This window comes from Sciurus vulgaris (assembly GCF_902686455.1).
Source record: "Sciurus vulgaris genome assembly, chromosome: 3".
Taxonomy (NCBI): domain Eukaryota; kingdom Metazoa; phylum Chordata; class Mammalia; order Rodentia; family Sciuridae; genus Sciurus; species Sciurus vulgaris.
This window is the reverse complement of record NC_136463.1, coordinates 738,935-756,862: the sequence shown is the minus strand read 5'-3', so window position 1 is coordinate 756,862 and position 17,928 is coordinate 738,935. Positions and strand designations below refer to the sequence as shown.

Below are 17,928 nucleotides of genomic sequence, written 5' to 3'. Positions count from 1 at the left end.
CTCACTTGGGCTCAGTATTCTTTCTTTTATGACATCTGCACTTCCAAACTTAACTGTAGAGGCTTTCTGTTTAAACTCTTATTAAAATTCCTAATAAAAGTTTTCACAATGTTTCTAATTTTACTTTTTAAAATTATTCATAAGTAACTACAGCAACAACAACGAAAAACAGGGCACAGTGCTGGGCTCAGAGTGCCTGGCCCCTCCATGTCCCTCCACAGAAGTCCTGGGCAGAAGCCCTGGCTGAGGACAGAGGGGTGTGGGTGTGCGGGTGGAGGAGGGACACAGCTGGGAGGGTGGAGGGTGGGCAGAGTCTGCAGGGCTGATGCAGGCTAGCCTGGTGGAGAGTTCCTGTGTGGGGGGAGTAGGCTGGGCTGGGCCTAAGCCCTTTCCCAGAGTTTTCGTGTTGCTGGGTCCTGTACCTCCTGCCAGCAGAAGTGGACCTTTTCAGAAGAGGTTGCACTCAGACATGGTGCTGTGTCACCACCTAGGATGTTCATGTGATAGGCAGGTTTCCATTAAATTCCTGACTCACCTCACCTCCATTACCAAGCCCAGGACTGTGTCAGCTCGGGATAGCAGATACCAGGAAGTAGTGGGCTGAGAAGGTTGACATAGCTCAGAGAACGTGAACAATGGAAATAGCAAGGAAGTGGTAACTCGATAAACACAGAGGGGGTTGAACCTTTACTGCAGCCCAGGGCTGCAGGGACCACGGCTTCCTTTCCTCAGAACTGTGCCCAAACCTCTTCATGCCCCCTGGAGGGCCATCCCTGGAGCAGGGGCTGCTTCCCATGGCATCCTCTCACAGGACAGAGCTGCTTCTGAGGCTTCTGTTGGTGTGGAAGCAGGGTGAGCTCTCTGCTGTTATGGCCAGGGCAGTGGGCAGGGGGCAGGGCCTGAGAACAGGGCCCCGCTCTAGCTGCAGCCTTGAGGCCAGTCCTGGAGAGGAGAGGTCTGTCTCCCTCTCCCAGGGGGCATGCTCTCTCTCAGAGCTCAGCTGGGAAATGGGATTGAAGCTCCCCACCTGTTAGAAAGTTCTCAGCAGGTTTTTTGTTTTGTTTTGGTGGTGCCAAAGATTGAACCTACAACCTTGTGACACTAGACAAGCACTACCACTGAACTACATCCTTAGTCCCAGGCCTCATCACTGTGACAAGGCCTGAAAGCCCAGAAATTCAGTGACAGAAGTTATCCTGCCAAACTGGCATCCCCAAGGAGGAAACGAGTGTAGCTGTCACCAGATGGTTGGCTGGATCCTGGAAATGCTATCACATGTCACCTCTGGGAAGCAAGGGGCGAGCAGGTGTGGCAACCAGTGTTAGCACAAAAAGACCAGGATGGACGCAGACTTCATGAATCAGCTTGGTGTTTATTCAGGAATGAAGTTTCACACAGGAACAGGGGATGCAAGGATGGAATGGTGTTGGTGGACCCACTTCCCTGGTGGAGAATGAGCTGCTGAACAAGGAAAGGGACTGGGTTTATATAGGTTATTTTGAGGGGTGGTCTAGTGAATATATCAGTTCTTTTGGGCACTCAGGAAACAGGTTTGTGAGAATTTTTACTGGGCTGTATTTTTACTCGGAGAAGAATGGAGGGTCTGGGGTCAGTGTTCAGTGTTTATATCTTTCCCTTTAGGATCCCATTGTACTGTCACTGGGAAGGGATTTATTTGGGGAAGGATGGATGTGTTGGTTTCCTTTCTAGGGACTGGTCTGTCATCGGGAAGGAATGCACCAGGAAGCCATCAACGCACGACTTTCTTTTTTGTTCCCTTTTCTCAGGCCTCACCGTTTTGGGGTTTTTCATTTTCCATATCTATTCACTGGGCTCTCAGGGCTTGCCATAAGGGACACCTAGGGGTTCCCAGGGAGTGGGGTTTGTACAGGGTCTTGGCCTCCCTGGGCTGGCATAGTGGCCTCTGGAGACTGTGGTCTCCCATATGATGTAGGAACTGGTCACTGGGTGGGCAGTGTGAGGGCAGGTGGCGGTGGGGCAGGGGCATGCAGGGCCTCACCAGCCCTGGGGCTCTGTGGCTCCGGCTGAGAGGAGGTCTCCTTGCCTGGCACACCGGCCCCTCTCCTTTCTTTCTTTTTTTTTAAATATTTTTTTCATTTTCAGTGGACCATGATTTTATTTATTTGTTTGCTTGTTATTTATTTATATGTGGTGCTGAGGATGGAACCAGGGCCTCACACACGCCAGGCAAGTGCTCCACTGAGCCACAGCCCAGCCCCTACAGGACCCCTTTCACTGGAGCCTGATCCAGACCAGGCTCAGCCCCTGCAAAGCCACTGAAAGAACAGAGCAATGATGATAATGATAATGGTAAAAGAAGAGAGGAGTGCCTGAAAGTAGCTCGCAGAAGTGGAACAAGCTGCAAGAGGGCCTTCAGGCCCTGGTGCACATTCAAACAGCAGCAAGGGACAGAGGACGGACACCCAGCGGACCCCTCCCGGCGGCCCTTTCTCTGCAGCCTCGTGGGCCAGTGCAGGCAGGCTCCTGCACAGCCTCTCTCCGTGGCCCAGGGGGGTGTGGCCCCCCGGCCCTGCCTCTTCACTGGGGCTCACTCCTCCCCAGCTCTCCTTTCGGGGCGTGGGGCCTGCAGATGTGGGACAGGACGGAGGAATGGCACCCTCCATGTTGCTGCCACCAAGACTCCACCAGGGCGGCACCGGGGGCTTTCTCCTTTCTCCTTTCTCCTCACAAGCAGCCGCCGCAGGCCAGCAGCTTCTTCGAGGCCAGCCTTGACCCCTCCACCCAGTGACGACTGCGGTGTTTGATGACCGCATCCCCCGCCATGCCCCGGTCTGCCGCCAGAGGGCAGGCACCCCTTCTCTAGCACGCAAGCCTGTGCTTAAGGAGGGTAGAGGTTGGTGCTGGGTCCCTGTTGTCCACAGGGACTGGAGGACCCTCAGCCATCGAGCTGTGCGAGGCCACAGGGTGCGAGAAATTTCAGGAACTTGTCATCAGAGGGCAGTAGAGGGCTTAGAGACAGCCCTCTACTGTCCCTGGTCCCCAGGGTCAGGGTAGACCGAGAAGAGGGGTGGCAGGCAGGTCCTGGCCCGGGCCAACTGTGGAGGCAGGGCATGCCAACCCCTCCCATGTCTACCCCCAGGGCAGGGAAAGCTTCAGGCCCCATAGAGCTGATTCCCTGGCAAGGAGTTCCTGGGGGCTATGAGAAAGGGGCCAGGCTGAGATGGGCAGAGCCTGGGGAAGTGGCCAGGACAAGTGGGCAAGGGAGGAGAGGGGCATGAAGGGCGCCACATGTGTGCAGAATGGGGTGGTGGCATCATGGGGAGGGCCCAGGGCCAGCTCTCCAGGGGAAGAGGGAGGAGGTTTTTGATGCTGGGGCGGGGGCAGAGGAAAGAGGAACAGCAGGTCCAGAATGGTAGCATTGGGGTGGGAAGGGACTGCCAGTCTTGGACGGGCACTAGAGCTAAGTGAAGGGTCTGGGCAGGGGTCCTGGATCCTGGAGAGCTGACCCCACGTATGTATGATACCCTGGGAGGAGGTTGAGGGCGGCGACCCACCCCAAGCACCTTCTGACTGCTGTAGGAATATTGTGACTGGCCATGTCACAGGGGCGACTTGCTCAGTGACCAAGAGCAGATGGAGGGAGATTCACAGTGTCCCTGGGGTTGTGGCAGTGGCAGGACCACAGCCAACTGCCAGGGTTGACCACTGCTCACTGGCCCCACAACCACCCCAGCCCCGAGAGCAGCAGCCTCTTAGCCGGAACATGGCCTGGTCTCTTGCGAGGCCTCTGGAATGAAAGGCCCAGGTGACCTCGGGGCCACAGTGACTGGGGAGCCTCTGAGGTCCCTGGTGTGCTGGGCGAGGAGGGCTGTGCTCAGGCTGAGCGGGGGCAGCCGGGTTTGCAAGGCAAAGGTCATCTCTCAGCATGTGCTGTGTGTGACCTGCTGCCTCCTCGCTGGGTGCCATGTTTTGGCGAGAATGTGGGTTTCCTCACACGTCCTGCACCGTGGGCAGCTCTGCCCCAGGGACTCTCTCTGGGTGTCATGTGACGCGTACCCCCATGATGGAGTCCACGTTGAGGGCGACCAGCCCATGTCCAGAGCAAAAGGAAAGGGAGGAGGGGGCTTAGCTTCCTTGGAGATCTCTTGGAGGGATGTGGGGGCCTCTGGCGTTGCCCTGGGCACCCTCTGCCTCCTGGGTTGAATCCTGGCATGAGTGTGGGGAGTCTAGGGGGCTCCTTTGTGTCTCATCTCCCCTGAACGGGTTGGGACTTGAGTCTTGGTGTCAGCTCTGCTCTTGCTAAGAGCTGCCCAGCTTGCAGCGGTGCTCATGCCAGGGGAATCCAGGAGGACCCGTGAACCCATGAGAGTGGAGGTCCCAGTGGAGGGAGTGGGCCTGACAGATGCAGTGCTGGGCAGAGGGTGGTGTCTGCCTGGGCACCTGAGACCTGAAGCAGCACAGACCCTTCTGGGGACTGATGGTGGAAGGTGGGCCCTCAGCTCCTCTGCAGTCTGGGCCTCTGTGGGACTGGTTTCTCTCCAGGATAGGAACCACAGCCCTGGCAGTTGGAGCTGGTGCCTACCTGGCCGCCTGCTGTGTCCCCAGGCCCATCACTGGCTCACAGGTGTACTGAGTGAGTCTGATCTCTGGGGCCTCTTACAACTGCTCTTCCCTGACTCTCTTGTCTTCCAATAGGGGCTGGGCCGGGTGCTTTAAGGGGGCTTCCACAGGATGTGGTGTGGTAACTGAGCCCGCTCAGGCCTCAGGACGTGTGAGGTGTGGTCAGGCAGGTGCCAGGCCAAGGCCTTCAGAAGAGGATGTCAGCTCAGCTCCCTGAGCTCAGACGTCATAGACCTGAACACAGCAACCTGGAGCTTGCAGGCAGAGGGAATTGAACCCAGGTCCCCCCAGATCATTGCATCTCACTGGTTTCCAGGGGGACATAGGGACCCTGCAGTCTGGTCCCTGAGCACAGGCCTGGGTCTTGGGCAGGCAGTATCAGGTGGCCACAATGACCATGCTCGTCATCCTACTGTGGCCTCAGGACCTGCTCCCACCTCCCGAGAGGGTTTCAGTGGCCCTCAAGGCAGGGACTGAGGAGGGCAAAGGATGCCTGTCTCCCACTGGAACATAATCACCTCCTTGGAGGCTGGGTCCCTCCCAGAGGAAGCCCTGCTTCCCAAGTCACCCCACAGGGGGCACCAGGTGGCCTCGGGCAGCTGGGTGTTCTCTGGGCCTCACTCTCCAAGCCTTGAGGTGGTGGGGGCCCAGGGGCCTGCTAGGAAGGGGTCCTGCAAGGGGTGGGGGTCTCTCAGGCAGCTGGGTGCCTGGGTAGGCCTGGGGACAGGTAGGGGTGGGACTTGGGACTTGCTGCTGGGGACCCAGCTGCCGAAGACAGAGCAGACACCCCAGAGGCAGGATGCGGCCTCCCTCAAGCCCACCTAGAAACAGGAAGTTCAACCCACCTGAGAAACAGGAAGTTCAGCCTCAGCAGCAACGACCCTGGGGCCTGGGGGCCCTGCGCCAGGTCCTGCACCGTGTGCTTGACCTTCGGGTTGTGGGTGCGGGTTTGTGGGGAGAGGCCTCAGCAACAGCATTCTCTCACAGGGTCACAGCTGGCCTAGTACCCCCACCATCTGCTCAACCTCTGGGAGGCATCTCTCAAATCTCACAGCAGGGCACCCCACTGTGGGTGAGGAAGGTGGTGTTGTCCACAGTGTGGCTGTCATGGCCTCCAACTTGTGACATGTTGACAGGACCCATGGGCTCCGGGCACCTGACACCCCCAGTGTCCTCAGGGGGCTGCAGAAAGGTGCCTAGGCCCTGCAGCAGCTGCTGGCCCTTGCTGGTGTCTTACAAGAGTCCCACCCCCTTGTTTTCTGGTGTCTTCCTCTGTGGTCTATGGTGGGCTTTGATCTTGAACCCAGGAAGCCCCCAGACTGTACTGTGGAGCCTCAAGCACAGACTAGGTGCAGGCTGCAATTCCAGACAACGTGAGGGGACTCTGCGTGGCCTCAGGGCGTGGCACCCGAGACAGCAGCTGAATGCAGAAGCATTTGCTGTGTGGCCCTGGCCTTCCCGGTTCTGTGTCCTCGTGGGGCGCCACCTCCTCACGCTCCTTCAGGCCTTTGCAGTGGAAGACCCCCTTCCACACACCTCCTGGGCTTCTGTCGAAATGGCAGACGGGGCAGGGTATTCTGAAAAGCTGCCACAGGATCCACTTCATCGAGGGGTGGTTAGAGTCTCCCAAAGGGCCCTTCCTCCTGGGTCGAAACCGGGGTGGGCCTTGGACAAACAGGTGCCCTCTGGATGGCACTGTCTTGGCCTGGGCCACCTCTGGCTTGGCGTGTCAGCCCCGGACCCTGGGCCCTTGTGAGGACTGAGTGCTTAACGACAGGCAGAACTTCGGGAGAGTTTAAGGGGAGGTGCCTGGGGAAGAGTGGGTGCCTTGGACCCAGGGGTGACATCTGTGCGGTGGGCCCCCTTCTCACGACTTGGAGAACCAGGAGGCTTGGGGAGGCCCTGGGCACTGCCCATCAGAAGCAGAGTGCTGTCTTCGGTCAGACAGACTCACTCCCTGCTGCCCTTGGCTACCAAGGTCAGGCCCTGTGAAAGTGCCCACTTGATCCTGCTTGCTGCCTAGGAGGCCTGAGGGGTCCGAGAGCCCTGGGCCCATCCCTCCAAGCTCTGGGCTCCTGGCTCTGGGCTTGGCTCACCCAGGTGGGAGCCTGGTGGGAGGCTGTCCCTGCTGACCCTGCTACCATAATTAAGCTCCGTGGCCCGCGGCTTGAAGGCCAGTGTTTGTGAGACCCACCTGGGAGTTTGTTCAGGGGCAGGCAATCTAGAGGAGAGAGAGGCAGGGCTGCTGCCTCACAACTCCATCGCCAGGGCTCGGGGCTCAAAGGGCTTTTGTGGGGAAGGAGAGCAGCAGCAGAGCAGGAGGGCTGCTGCGGAGTGGGGTCTCCCTCATCAGGCTGTGCGTGTCCTTTTTGTTCTGGGGGTGATGGACCTGGCCTGCCTGGGCCGGCTTCTGCAGGCATATCACCAACTGCTAAGTGTTATTTAGCTGTTCACGTTACCATCGAGGTGGAAGGATCAGGGAAACCAGGTGCGGGGACAGATGACCAAGTTCCAGTTACTGGGAGGTCAAGGCAGGAGGATCGAAAGTTCAAGGCCAAGAGTGGAACCAACCTAGATGCCCTTCAATTGATGAATGGATAAAGAAACTGTGGTATATATATACAATGGAATATTACTCAGCTATAAAGAATAATAAAATTATGGCATTTGCAGGCAAATGGATGAAATTGGAGAACATCATGCTAAGTGAGATAAGCCAATCTCAAAAAACCAAAGGACGAATGATCTCATTGATAAGCGGATGATGACACATAATGGGGGATGGAGGGGGGCAAGAATGGAGGAAGGAGGGACTGTATAGAGGGAAGAGAGGGGTGGGCGGGGTGGGGGGAAGGAAAAAATAACAGAATGAACCAAACAGCATTACCCTACGTAGATGTATGAATACGCAAATGGTATGCTGTCACTCCAGGTACAAACAGAAACAACATGCATCCCATTTGTTTACAATAAAAATAAATTAAAATTTAAAAAAAAGAAAGTTCAACAAGGCCGGCCTAGGCAAGTTAGTGGTCTCCTGTCTCAAAATAAAACATGAAAAAGGGCCAGGGGTATGGGGCAGTGGCAGAGCCCTTGCTCAGCACATAGGAGGCCCTGGGTTCAATCCCCGGTACTACCAAAAAAAAAAGAAAGAAAGAAAGAAAGAAAATGTCTGGGGAGGGAACAGAGGCTGGGGATGGCCTCCCTGGCTCTGCCGGATCCCTGCTCCTCCCACGCCTCCTCCTCACTCCCCTTGTTCTTCCCCTCCCCAGGCCCATCCAGGACCCCCGTGGGAAGGGGTGGGTGCAAGGGCGAGGAGCTGGCAGCAGTGATGGTGGATGGGTCCAGTAGGTGTGGGTGGGACTGCACGGGAAGGACACAGAGGGCTACCCCACCCCAGCCCCGGGGCCTATGGGGTCCTTAGCCAACGTGGTGGTGTGGGACTGTGCAGCGGGTGGCCAGGCACCTGGTTTAAGAGAGTGGATGGCCCAGCACAGAAGCCTTGACACCTGGCTCGGGGGCGGCCACGTGGGGCTTGAGAACTCGGGTGCTGCCGGTCCAGTGGGTTTTCCTGCCCCAACCGCAGCCCCAGCTGGAACCACCGCCTGCAGACGGAGCCTGCAGCAGGCTGACTCAGGCAGCTCTGCATCCTGCGGGGAGGAGGGGAGCCGCTTGTTTACAGCCTGGCCCCTTGGCAGCTGAGAACCAGCGGTGGTGGCTGCGATGGCGTTCCTCCCCAGGGGAATCAGAAGCTTCCAGAAAGCCCAGGCGCCCTCCTCCCCACGCCTCCCAGCACCCCCTTGCCTTTGCCTTGTTAAGCAACGTCACGGGCGGCCGAGGTCTGTGACCATACTAGCCCCCAAGAGACCAGTCAGAGCCCATCACTGGGGCCAGATGACTGAAACCTCAAGGAAAACGGAGGCCCCAGAGCACCCCCGTTTCTCCTACAAGCCGACATCCCAGTCTACCTGAGCCTGTGCAGGAAGACCCCCGCGGCTGTACCCAACAGAGAAGCAACTGGACGCCAACCAATCGGCTCTTTGCTCTCCTTGTCTCCTGTGACCACCTTGGGAAACCGCCGTCCCTCCACCCCTCCCTTGTCCAGTGGGAGTGCCCTGGGCTTCAGAATGGCACCTAACTAGGTCCATAAGTCTTGGGTAGAAGCCAAGCAGACCTACAGCTGAATCTGCTGTGGTTCTGTCTTGTGGCAGCATACAGTGGGCGGTGGGCAGGATGGGTCACTGCGATTGCTGTCCTGGGCCAGCAGGACCCTCAGGGCCTGTGGCTCTACTCCCTGTCCTGGGACATTCCCACTGTCCCCAAATCCGAACCCTCATTGCAGGGAGCTGAGCCTTGATGTTGACCTCAGTCCCTGCCTGGTCCACCACTCTAGCATGTCCAGAGCTGGCCATTCTCACTGCATCCTCAGCCTGGGTCTGCTCCATGCACTGCCAGCCTGGGCGGAGTCACTGCCCAACACCACCCTATCCCCAGCCACAGGGACGCTGCGACACACTCTGTCAGGTTGGGCTGCTCCCTGCTGCCAGCCCTCCCTGACCCCTGCTTCCCCTCTTCCATCTCCCTGTCCCGCCTCTCCTCCTCCCTGTGCTCAGGCCTCCAGCCAGGTCCCCAAACACCCAGAACTCCAACCCAGCACTGTCTGAAAAGGGGATGCATACTGAATTTAGCATTGTCCCCCAAAATTCGTGTCCACCCAGAGCTGTGCTTGTACCTTGTCTGGAGACAGGGACTTGGTAGGTGTATGAGTTGAGCTGAGAGCCCTGGATCAGGGCTGGCGTCCTTATATGAGGAGACTAGTTTCGACACAGAGCCATAGATGCAGGAGACGTGCCCGGAGGTGGGACACAGAGCCACTGGGAGTGGACAGAACGTCCCTCAGGCGCTCACCACAGCCTCCAGGAGGAGCCCTCCCAGCGGCACCTCCCCTTTGGACTTCCGGTCTCCAGCACTGTGTGGTCTATTCCGTGTTATGGAGTTAAGAGCTGGTCCAGTCTTCTGGAATCCCTGTGCCTGTCATCATGAGTGACACTACATGCTGCATGCCTCCTCAGATAGCCGCACACCTCTGTCTGCAGGGCACGTCTCAGCAAGTACTGGGATCGAGTCCAGGGATGCTCCACGCTGAGCCACATCCCCAGCCTTTCTATTTTCTATTTTGAGGCAGGGTCTCCCTAAGTTGCTGAGGCTGGTCTCAAACCTCCGTTCCTCCTGCCTTAGCTTCTGGAGTCACTGGAATTACAGGCATGGCCACCACACTGGCTACCGCACCCAGCTACTGCACCTGGCCACTGCACCTGGCCACTGTGCCTGGCCACCATATCTGACCACAGCACCTGGCCATCCTACTTTTTGATTCTACAAATGGTCTCTTCTCTGCCTCTCCTGGTTTCTGCATAGGTCTCTGGGCTGTCCAGTGTAGCTGTTCCTTTGGGGTCATAGGTTGCTGGGCAGTCTGGGAAGGGACCTGGGGATTGGCAGGACACAGCTCACAGAAAGGTTCCATCTTCCTGACAGCAAGCAGAGCCCAGGATGGGTCTGGGGATCCTCTGGGCCCAAGCCATACTCTGGGGCTTCCGGTCCTGAAGTGGAGCTGGACACAAGCGCCAGACTTGAGGAGAGCGGGGAGAAGCTCCAGTCCTCCCGAGGTGCAGCTGAGGAGGCCCTGCAGCCCTCAGGCTGGGCCCAGGCTGAGGCCCTCCACAGCCTCCAGGAGGGCTTACAGCTCTGTGGTCCATCCTGCAGTGCCCGGGTGTTTGTCATGAGCTGTGCCATGGCCCACTTTCCTGTTTCCTTTTCCCATATAAGAAAAATCAGTCAGACATGCATCCACGACCCTCTCAGGGCAAGTGAGCCCTGACCTACAGTGCCAGTCTGCGGTACAGGTGACGGCCCCGGGCCTGTAGGCCCTTCCACACGCCTCACCCTGCTTAGGACCCCATGGTGGCAGACGCTCCTGAAAAAGGTCTCACATACTGACCACGTCCCCTTGTGCGGAGTGTGGAATTCCACGGGTTCTGGTCACAAGATTCGGTTCTGAAGGCGCTGTCCAGGTCTCTGTTTGAGCTGCTGGTCTCCCTGCTCTCCGTCCCCTCTCTGGGCTCTGTGCGTCTGCCTCTGCTCTGGCAGGCCGCTGTGTGCACGGTGCTATTGGACCCTGAGCCTTGAGTCTGGTCCAGGTGTGGGTGGGCACACCTGGAGCGGGGCAGGGGCGAGACCCTGAGCAGCAAAGGCTCTGCCCTCAAGTCTCTGCCCATCTTGTTGGCAGCTGTTGAGATCCAGCTGATGGTGTGAAGGAGCAGGCGGAGCTGCAGGGCCCACAGCTCCTGGCCCAGGGCCACAGGGACCAAAGCAGGTACTACAGCAGACTGGGTTGGTGGCCTCCAGATGCCAGTCCAGAGCACACCAGCTGCTGCTGGTCACTGCAGAAACCATAGGACTCTCTGCGAGGACCACAGATGGCGGGCGGGGAAGATGGGGGCGGCGCAGACCCCATGACCTCAAGTGCCTCAACAAGAACAGGGAGGCCTCAGTGGCCTCTCCACAGGAGCCAGGGTGGTGGGGTGTGGTTCAGTGGGAGGCGTTTTCCTGGCACACCTGAGGGTCCAGGTTCCATCCCTGGGGAGCAGGGAGACTGGCGAACGCCTCTCCATGGGAGAGACTGGGCCCTCCACAGCCTACCCCAAGCCCTTTGTGTGGCTGACCCCCGCCTACCATTCCTACTTCTTTGGTATTGATCTGAAAATCCGTAAGAGGCAGATAAAAACTCAAGACACCGCCTGCATTTTATTTCTTCAATGTGGGGCCACCGAGTTCTGCAGCCAACCTGTGTGGCCACCTGGTGTCTGGTCAACTCTGAGGGGAGCTGCCAAGATGTCTGGCTCCATGGTGCCATTCGGCTGCCACAGTATGCCGGCTATGATCTGGGCAGCAGGTCTCCCGGGCGCTCAAGGTCCTTTCAAGTTGTTAGTCTTTTACATTTTGTGGTGCTGGGGACTGAACCAGGAGTGCTCTACCACTGAGCTGCACCCCAGCCCCATCCACGGGTCTCGCTGGGTCAGTGAGGCTGGCCTTGAACTCAGGATGCCCCTGCCGCAGCCTCCCGAGCTGTTAGTTCCTGTGGTGAAAGCAGTACTGCTCTGGACACTACCGCTGGGCTCTCTGGCCAAGGACAGTCCCAGTGATACTTTCTTGAAGTGAGAAATTTAGGTGAATTGCACATCACACCACAGCGTCATTTAAATCTCTGCAAACCCAGTGGGTCAGATCACCTCGCTTCCTCTGGTGTTTCGTTGCTAACTACAGTGAGTGGTTGCCTGGTACCGCCCGCTGGGTGTTCCTACTGGTCAGTGGCTCTCCTAGGCCGTGCCTGGTGCTTTCGTTCTCAGTTCCCTGGCGTCTCAGGTGCCTGCCCTTCATTTCAGGGACTTTTACAGAGGGGTCTCAAGTTGCCAGCACACAGCACAGACGGTCCTTGGGTCAGAGATGGTTGTGGACAGGTGAGGTCAGGGGGGTCAGGGGGCTGACAGCAGTTTTCTCAGGTTGCTGGTGACCGACCACCAGCTGAGTGAGACCAGGTGGACGAGTAGCAGCCCCCCACGGGCCTGGAGTGGGGTCGTCAGGGCCAAGGAGGGAAGTGGGGCTCTCCTGGGAGGCGAGTGGGGCATTTGGGTGGAAGGGAGGGGACTGGAGTCTCGGCTCGGGAGGAGGTCTGGGGACAGAGGCTATGTTCAAGGACAGAAGCTGGGCCTGGCTCACAGAGAGGCTGGCAATGTTGACCAGGAACTTTGGCCTCAGCCGCAGCCTGGACAGACCCAGACGGACACCACGTCTTGGCTGGCAGCCATCCACGCAAAGGGTGGGTCCAGAACTCACGTGTCAACAGTGAGAGCGGGTGGACTGGCTGGTGTCCAGACAGAGCCCTCAGCAGCCCTGTAGTCCAGCCGTGTCACATCCTGGCCACCCATGTCCAGGGGCTCCACATGGCAGATGGGGTGCTGAGCGGTCTGGTGACTTGTGTGGCTGCCACAGGTCTGTGTTCCTGGGACTCTGCCTGGTGTCTCCACGCCCCGCTCCCGGTGGCCCTGGGTTTCCATGCTGAGCCACTCACACAGTCCCCTGGAGGCCCCAGGGGTGGCTCAGGGAGCGGGGTGGGCCATGGACAGGGGGTCTGTCTTGGGCAGCTGGTGGGGGAGGTGGGTCCCAGCTGGGGTTGGGGCCCCTCGGTCGCCCTGTTAGACAAAGGCACAGAGCAGGGCCATCGTGCTGTCAGCTGCCTCTCCTCTGTGCCCCTCGTGTTCCGTGGGGGAGCAGGTGGGCCAGGTGGCCTGGGTGGAGGCGTGTGTGGGGCAGGTTTTGCTCCTGCCCCTCCTGTGCCTCCGGCTGTCCCAGAGGCAGTGATGAAGGCTGGCGGGGGACCTGGCAGCTCTTCCATGTGTCAGCAGAGTGCCTGTGCCTCAGTTTCCCCATCGTCAATGGGGAAATGGGGGCTCCTATCTGCAAGTGCCGCCCTGGGGGCCTGGGGAGTGCTGTCTCCCCGGCAGTGAGGCTGCCTGCGCTGAGCCCTGCAAGCCGCTCTTCCCCCGCAGGGGGCTGCGGCTTCTGGGGCTCCCTCAGGGCAGGCTGGGAAGCGCTCCCTCCTTCTCTCAGTCTCCTCCGAGCTCTCACAGGCAGACACCCGCGCTGAGCCCAGAGACGTGTGGCAGCCAGCCCCCTCCCCTCCTCAGCGCCCACCAAGTAAACACCAGTCAGGAAGAAAGTCTGCACTTTATTCCTGGCAAGGCTGAGTGGGGGGACCTACCCCTGCGCCCTTTGCCAGGTTTCTCCAGGGGCTCCGGACCTGCCACACACTAAGTCCACCCAACAGAGCAAGCCCCCCTCGGCTGCGGGCCAGGAAGGGCAGCGGGACTGCCGCAGTGTGTCCCTGGAGGCAGCGAGATCAGAGGCCCCTCGAGGGCCTGGGAGCTGGGCAGGGAGGCTTCCTGGGTGAGGTGCCCCATCCACGGAGAAGCGCCATGGCCCTGGGCCAGCAGGTCAACAGGGTCTACGCAAGCTCTGCTGAGGCGGGGACTGGGACAGCGGGCAGAGGGGCACTGAGGGCCTGGTGGGCTCACTGGTACTGGTTGGGGGTGGACAGGGTGTTGCAGCGGCTGTAGGACATGTCCTCATACACCACGCTGGCCGAGCTCTTATCCCTCGAGGTGCACATTCCCTTGATCTAAGAGGCAGCCTGCTGTCAGCCAGGTGGGGCTGGCCAGTGTCCAGCCCCGGGGCACCTTGCTCCTAGCTCCCCTTCAACGCTCACACCCAGGGGAAGCTTTCTGATAGCAATGGCTTCTCCAAACCTGGGAGGAGGCCAGGCAGACCCCCACCTGGACCTGACTGGGGTGGGGATGGGACCAGGCCAGAGCCCCTCCCGCATGGCACACGCTGACTCTAACACATGTGGAGACCTCCCACCCCCCACACTTTACACGCACGCACACTCAAGACCCTCCTGCATCCCACAAGACACACATGCAGTCTGGCCCACAGGCCCACACTCCAGGAAGGCCCCTGGGACCCTGCCCGCCCTCTCTGCTGGCATGGGAGGGACTGGACCAGGCCAGGACCCTCCGCTCACACTGACCTGTGTCCTTCTCAGGGTGCACAGCACCCCCAGGCCCAGCCCCACGAGGAAGCAGCCCATAGCCAGGGCGACGCGGAGGGCGAGGGACGTGGGCAGAAGCTCCTGGCACCTGTGCACGACCTGGGACGGTTTTTCTGGGAAGAAAAAAAGAGAGCTTCAGGGGAGGGAGGGTCTGTGGAGCTGGCAGGGGGAGGGCGATCCAGGAGGCTGCCTGGGAAGTCAGGCCTGGAGGGAGAGCGGCTGCAGAGAGTGCAGAGGGGAAGAGCTGGCCAGGCCAGCTGGCCCTGAGGGGGCGTGCTCCCTACCTGTCACCATGAGCATGGTGCCGGGACCCAGGACATGGCTATCCAGCACAGCCTCACAGGTGTAGGTGCCCGAGTCCGCCCGCTGCAGGCGGTGCATGGTGATGGTCAGGTTGTCCTGAGTCCCTGAGAGGTGGACACGGCCCTGGAACTGCTGGTCCACAGTGGAGGTCTCGTTGTCTTCGTAGTAGATCACGTTTGTGGTCTGTGGCCAGCTTCGCCTCAGGTAGATCCCTTGCAGGGGCCCACTGGTGCAGCAGGTGATGCTGACCGAGGCCCCCTCTGGGAGGGCCGTGTAGCGGGGACACTGCTGCACCTCTGTGGAGGGCCTGCTGCTGTCACCACAGGCTGGGCAGAAGAGCAGAGGACACCCTCTTTGAGGGACAATGGCAGGGACGCTGGGATGGCCCTCGGTAGCCGCGGTATCACGGGGTTGGGGCCCGCACCCAGGGGCCGTGGGGCCTGCAGGACCAGGCTGCCTGCCACCTCTCCCCACCTAGCACTGGGGGAGGCTGTAAGTCGGGCTTCCTTCCTGCAGCTCCAACCTCCCCTGGCCTGGGTTCCACGTGTTTCTCCGGAGTCCCAACACAGCTGGAGGCCACTGTCCTATCTCCTGTGAGCCTCCTCTGCAACACTGGCTGCCTCAGTTTCCCCCACCACTCACAGGAACCTGCAGCCTATGGCTCTGTGGAGTGGCACCTTCTGGTTTGTCCACGGGACCTCCAGAAACAAGCCTATCTGACCCGCCCAGGTCCAGTGGCGCCCAGCCTCCCTGTGCAGACACAGATCTTTCACTGTACTCCAGGCCTGGCTGCCCAGGACACCAGGAGCTGTGCCGTGTGTCTGGAAGCGGGTGGTGCCGGCCCGGCCTGGCTGCCACACGCACCCGACAGGCGAGGCGTCCCACATTCTCCTGCTTTAGGAAGAGGCAAGGGATAAAGTCCTTCTACGGTGAAAGTCGCACGGCTGATTGCAGAAAAGAAAGCCTCTGATCTTAGAAGACCCTGGGATTCTGCTGCCCAGAGCTCAGCCAGTTTCACAGCCCCTGCTCCTGATGTGGGCCCTCAGCGTGCCCCTACCCCTTTGCTGTCCAGGAGGAGCCAGGGAGGGATGGGAAAGAGGAACAGAAAAGCACTTACCTGGGGCAGCCAGGGTCCCAGACAGGGCGCTAGCCAGCAGGAGCAGCAGGGCCATGCTGCCCAAGCCCCAGCCAGCCAACATGGGCCTCGCTAAGCCTCCTCACTCTGCTGCTGGGGAGGCCCCCCTGCCTGAGCCCCTCAAGGACACATTTGGGGAGCGTAGAGCAGAGGCACTTGGGCTCAACAGTGCTAGCCAGTTGGGGCGCCCAGGGAGGGCTTTGCCGCAGGCACCCAGGTGGTTCCTGGGGGGAGGCAAGGGCAGGGGGAGGAGCCACCCCTCACTCCTCCCACGATGCATCTGTCAGCCTGGTCCCTGCCCCACAGAATGTCTGCACAGGGGACATCTGGGGAGGAAAGAGAAGGGTCAGGCCCTGGGGCTGGGACAGGGGAAGGAAAGACAGACAGGGGCCCCCGGAGGAGGAGCTGGGGGTCGGGAGCTGAGGCCGCTGCTGGCAGCCCCTCTGGGCTGAAGATTAGCAATACAGACGCTTCTCAAGATATGAAACGTGGCCTATTTAGAAAGAAATTCTGGTTTCTATCCATATGGTGGAAGAAAACACCAAAATTACTGCTGTGGTCTGGGTGTGAGGTGTCCCCTGAGGGCACCTGTGCTCATTCAGGGGCCTTCAGAGGTGAAGGGACTGGACTGAGTGCTGTGACCTGGTCAGTCCATCCTAGCTGGGGCGACTGACTGGTGGTAACTGTGCCAGGTGCGGCGGACACCAAGGCTGGAGGCGGGGTCCCTGGGGTATGGCTGGAAGGGTGCGCTTTCCCTGCAGCACCTTCCCGCCCCTTCCTCTCTCTGCTTCCTGCCCACCATGAGCTGAGCGGCTCCCTCTGTCACACCTTCCGCCATGATGTTCTGCCTCACCTCGGGCCCAGAGCAATGGCTTGGCCCCATCATGGACTAAACCTCTGAAACCGTGAGCCCTAAAATTCCCTCTTCTAAGTTGTTCTTTTTAGGTATTTTGGTCACAGCAATGAAAAACTGACTAACAGACATTAGTACTGAGAAATGGGGTTGTCGCTGTGACTAACCTGACTGTGAGGTTCAGAAGCCTTTGGAGCTGTCTTGTGTGAGGAATTTGGGGAAGGTTGGAGATGCAGGCTGGAGAAGACTTACACAGTTGTAGGTGAAGCTCGATGGGTGACTCTGGTGGGAGCTCAGAAGCCCAAAATGCCTACAGGATTGCAGAAAATGAAGACTGTGCTCAGGAGGGAAATGGGGGCTCTGTCAGGAACTGGGGGAGGCCATTCATATTGCATTCTGGCAAAGAACTTGGCTACGTTTTGCCTGCGTCCTGAGACTTTCTGTGAGGCAGATGTACTGGGCTTTCAGTGGTAGAGCACTTGCCTAGCACATGTGAGGCACCAGAGGTTCAATCCTCAGCACCACATTAAAAAATTATGTCTATAACTAAAAATATTTTTTAAATGGTGTACTGATTAACCTGGTGCAGGAAATTTCAAGGCAGCACAGTATTTAGTCAGTGGCTTGGATTTTGCTGTCAGCTTTTAGCCAGATTTACTGTGAGAAATCACGAGCAAAAAGCAGAGAAGGAAGAATTTATTCCTCTTTATTTTGAAAAATTTCTCGAGGTGCTGGAAGGAGAATTTTAAAAACTTGCTATTGGACCACAAAAAAAAAAAAAAAAAAAAAAAAAAGGGCATGTAAAACTCAGGCCAAGGAAGGTGTGATTGTTAAAAAAATTATAGCCACTAAAGAGATGCTAAGTACTTGCACAGAGACACTAGGAAAGATGTCGTGAGGGCATCTGAGAACTTTGCAAGACCACACCCATTGCAGGCTCAAGGGTGTAAAAGTTAAGATAACATGGGACATTCTGCTTGCAGAGATGCCCAGAAGATTGTTTCCCCAGGGTTCATTCACTCTGCTCAGCCAAGCACTCAGATGCCATGTGATCCTAGGGCCCCAATGGCTTCTCAAGCTGGCAGCAGACCTTGGCATCATCCACATGGAGCTGGTTCTGCAGGAATGCATTCCAAGGAAGGCCTGGGAGGCCAGGCAAAGTGTATCAGGGTCAGAGTCCCTGTGGGCTGCCCCTGAGTGGGTGATACATGAGAAGTATGAAGGTGAAGCTGGAACAGAGACCCTAGGAAAATTGAGAGAGGCTGGTAATGTGGATTGTCTGGAAAAACACAAACGACACCTGCGGGCTGTGGAGGGCCAGGCTGAGAGGAGGCCACGTGTGCCACGACTGGTGAGGCCGAGAGGTGG

At 58.6% G+C, this 17,928-nt stretch overlaps 1 protein-coding gene across 1 annotated transcript; it reads right to left on the bottom strand.

Annotated features, from left to right (window-relative positions):
- Positions 1 to 13,372: 13,372 nt before the first annotated feature.
- Positions 13,373 to 16,048, bottom strand: CD7 (CD7 molecule). The gene is made up of 4 exons (XM_079130713.1): positions 15,690 to 16,048; positions 14,554 to 14,898; positions 14,249 to 14,382; positions 13,373 to 13,837 (listed from the first exon to the last, which is right to left on the bottom strand). Exons 1-4 carry the CDS (start codon positions 15,769 to 15,771, stop codon positions 13,730 to 13,732), a joined length of 669 nt encoding a protein of 222 aa, XP_078986839.1. The 5' UTR covers positions 15,772 to 16,048; the 3' UTR covers positions 13,373 to 13,729.
- Positions 16,049 to 17,928: the final 1,880 nt, after the last annotated feature.

Coding starts and splice junctions, on each gene's coding strand:
- CD7 (XM_079130713.1), bottom strand. CDS start 15,771: ATGTTGGCTGGCTGGGGCTTGGGCAGCATGGCCCTGCTGCTCCTGCTG. Junction 14,899..15,689: donor TGGGACCCTGGCTGCCCCAG/GTAAGTGCTTTT, acceptor TCTTCTGCCCAG/CCTGTGGTGACAGCAGCAGG. Junction 13,838..14,248: donor GCACCCTGAGAAGGACACAG/GTCAGTGTGAGC, acceptor GCTGCCTCTTAG/ATCAAGGGAATGTGCACCTC.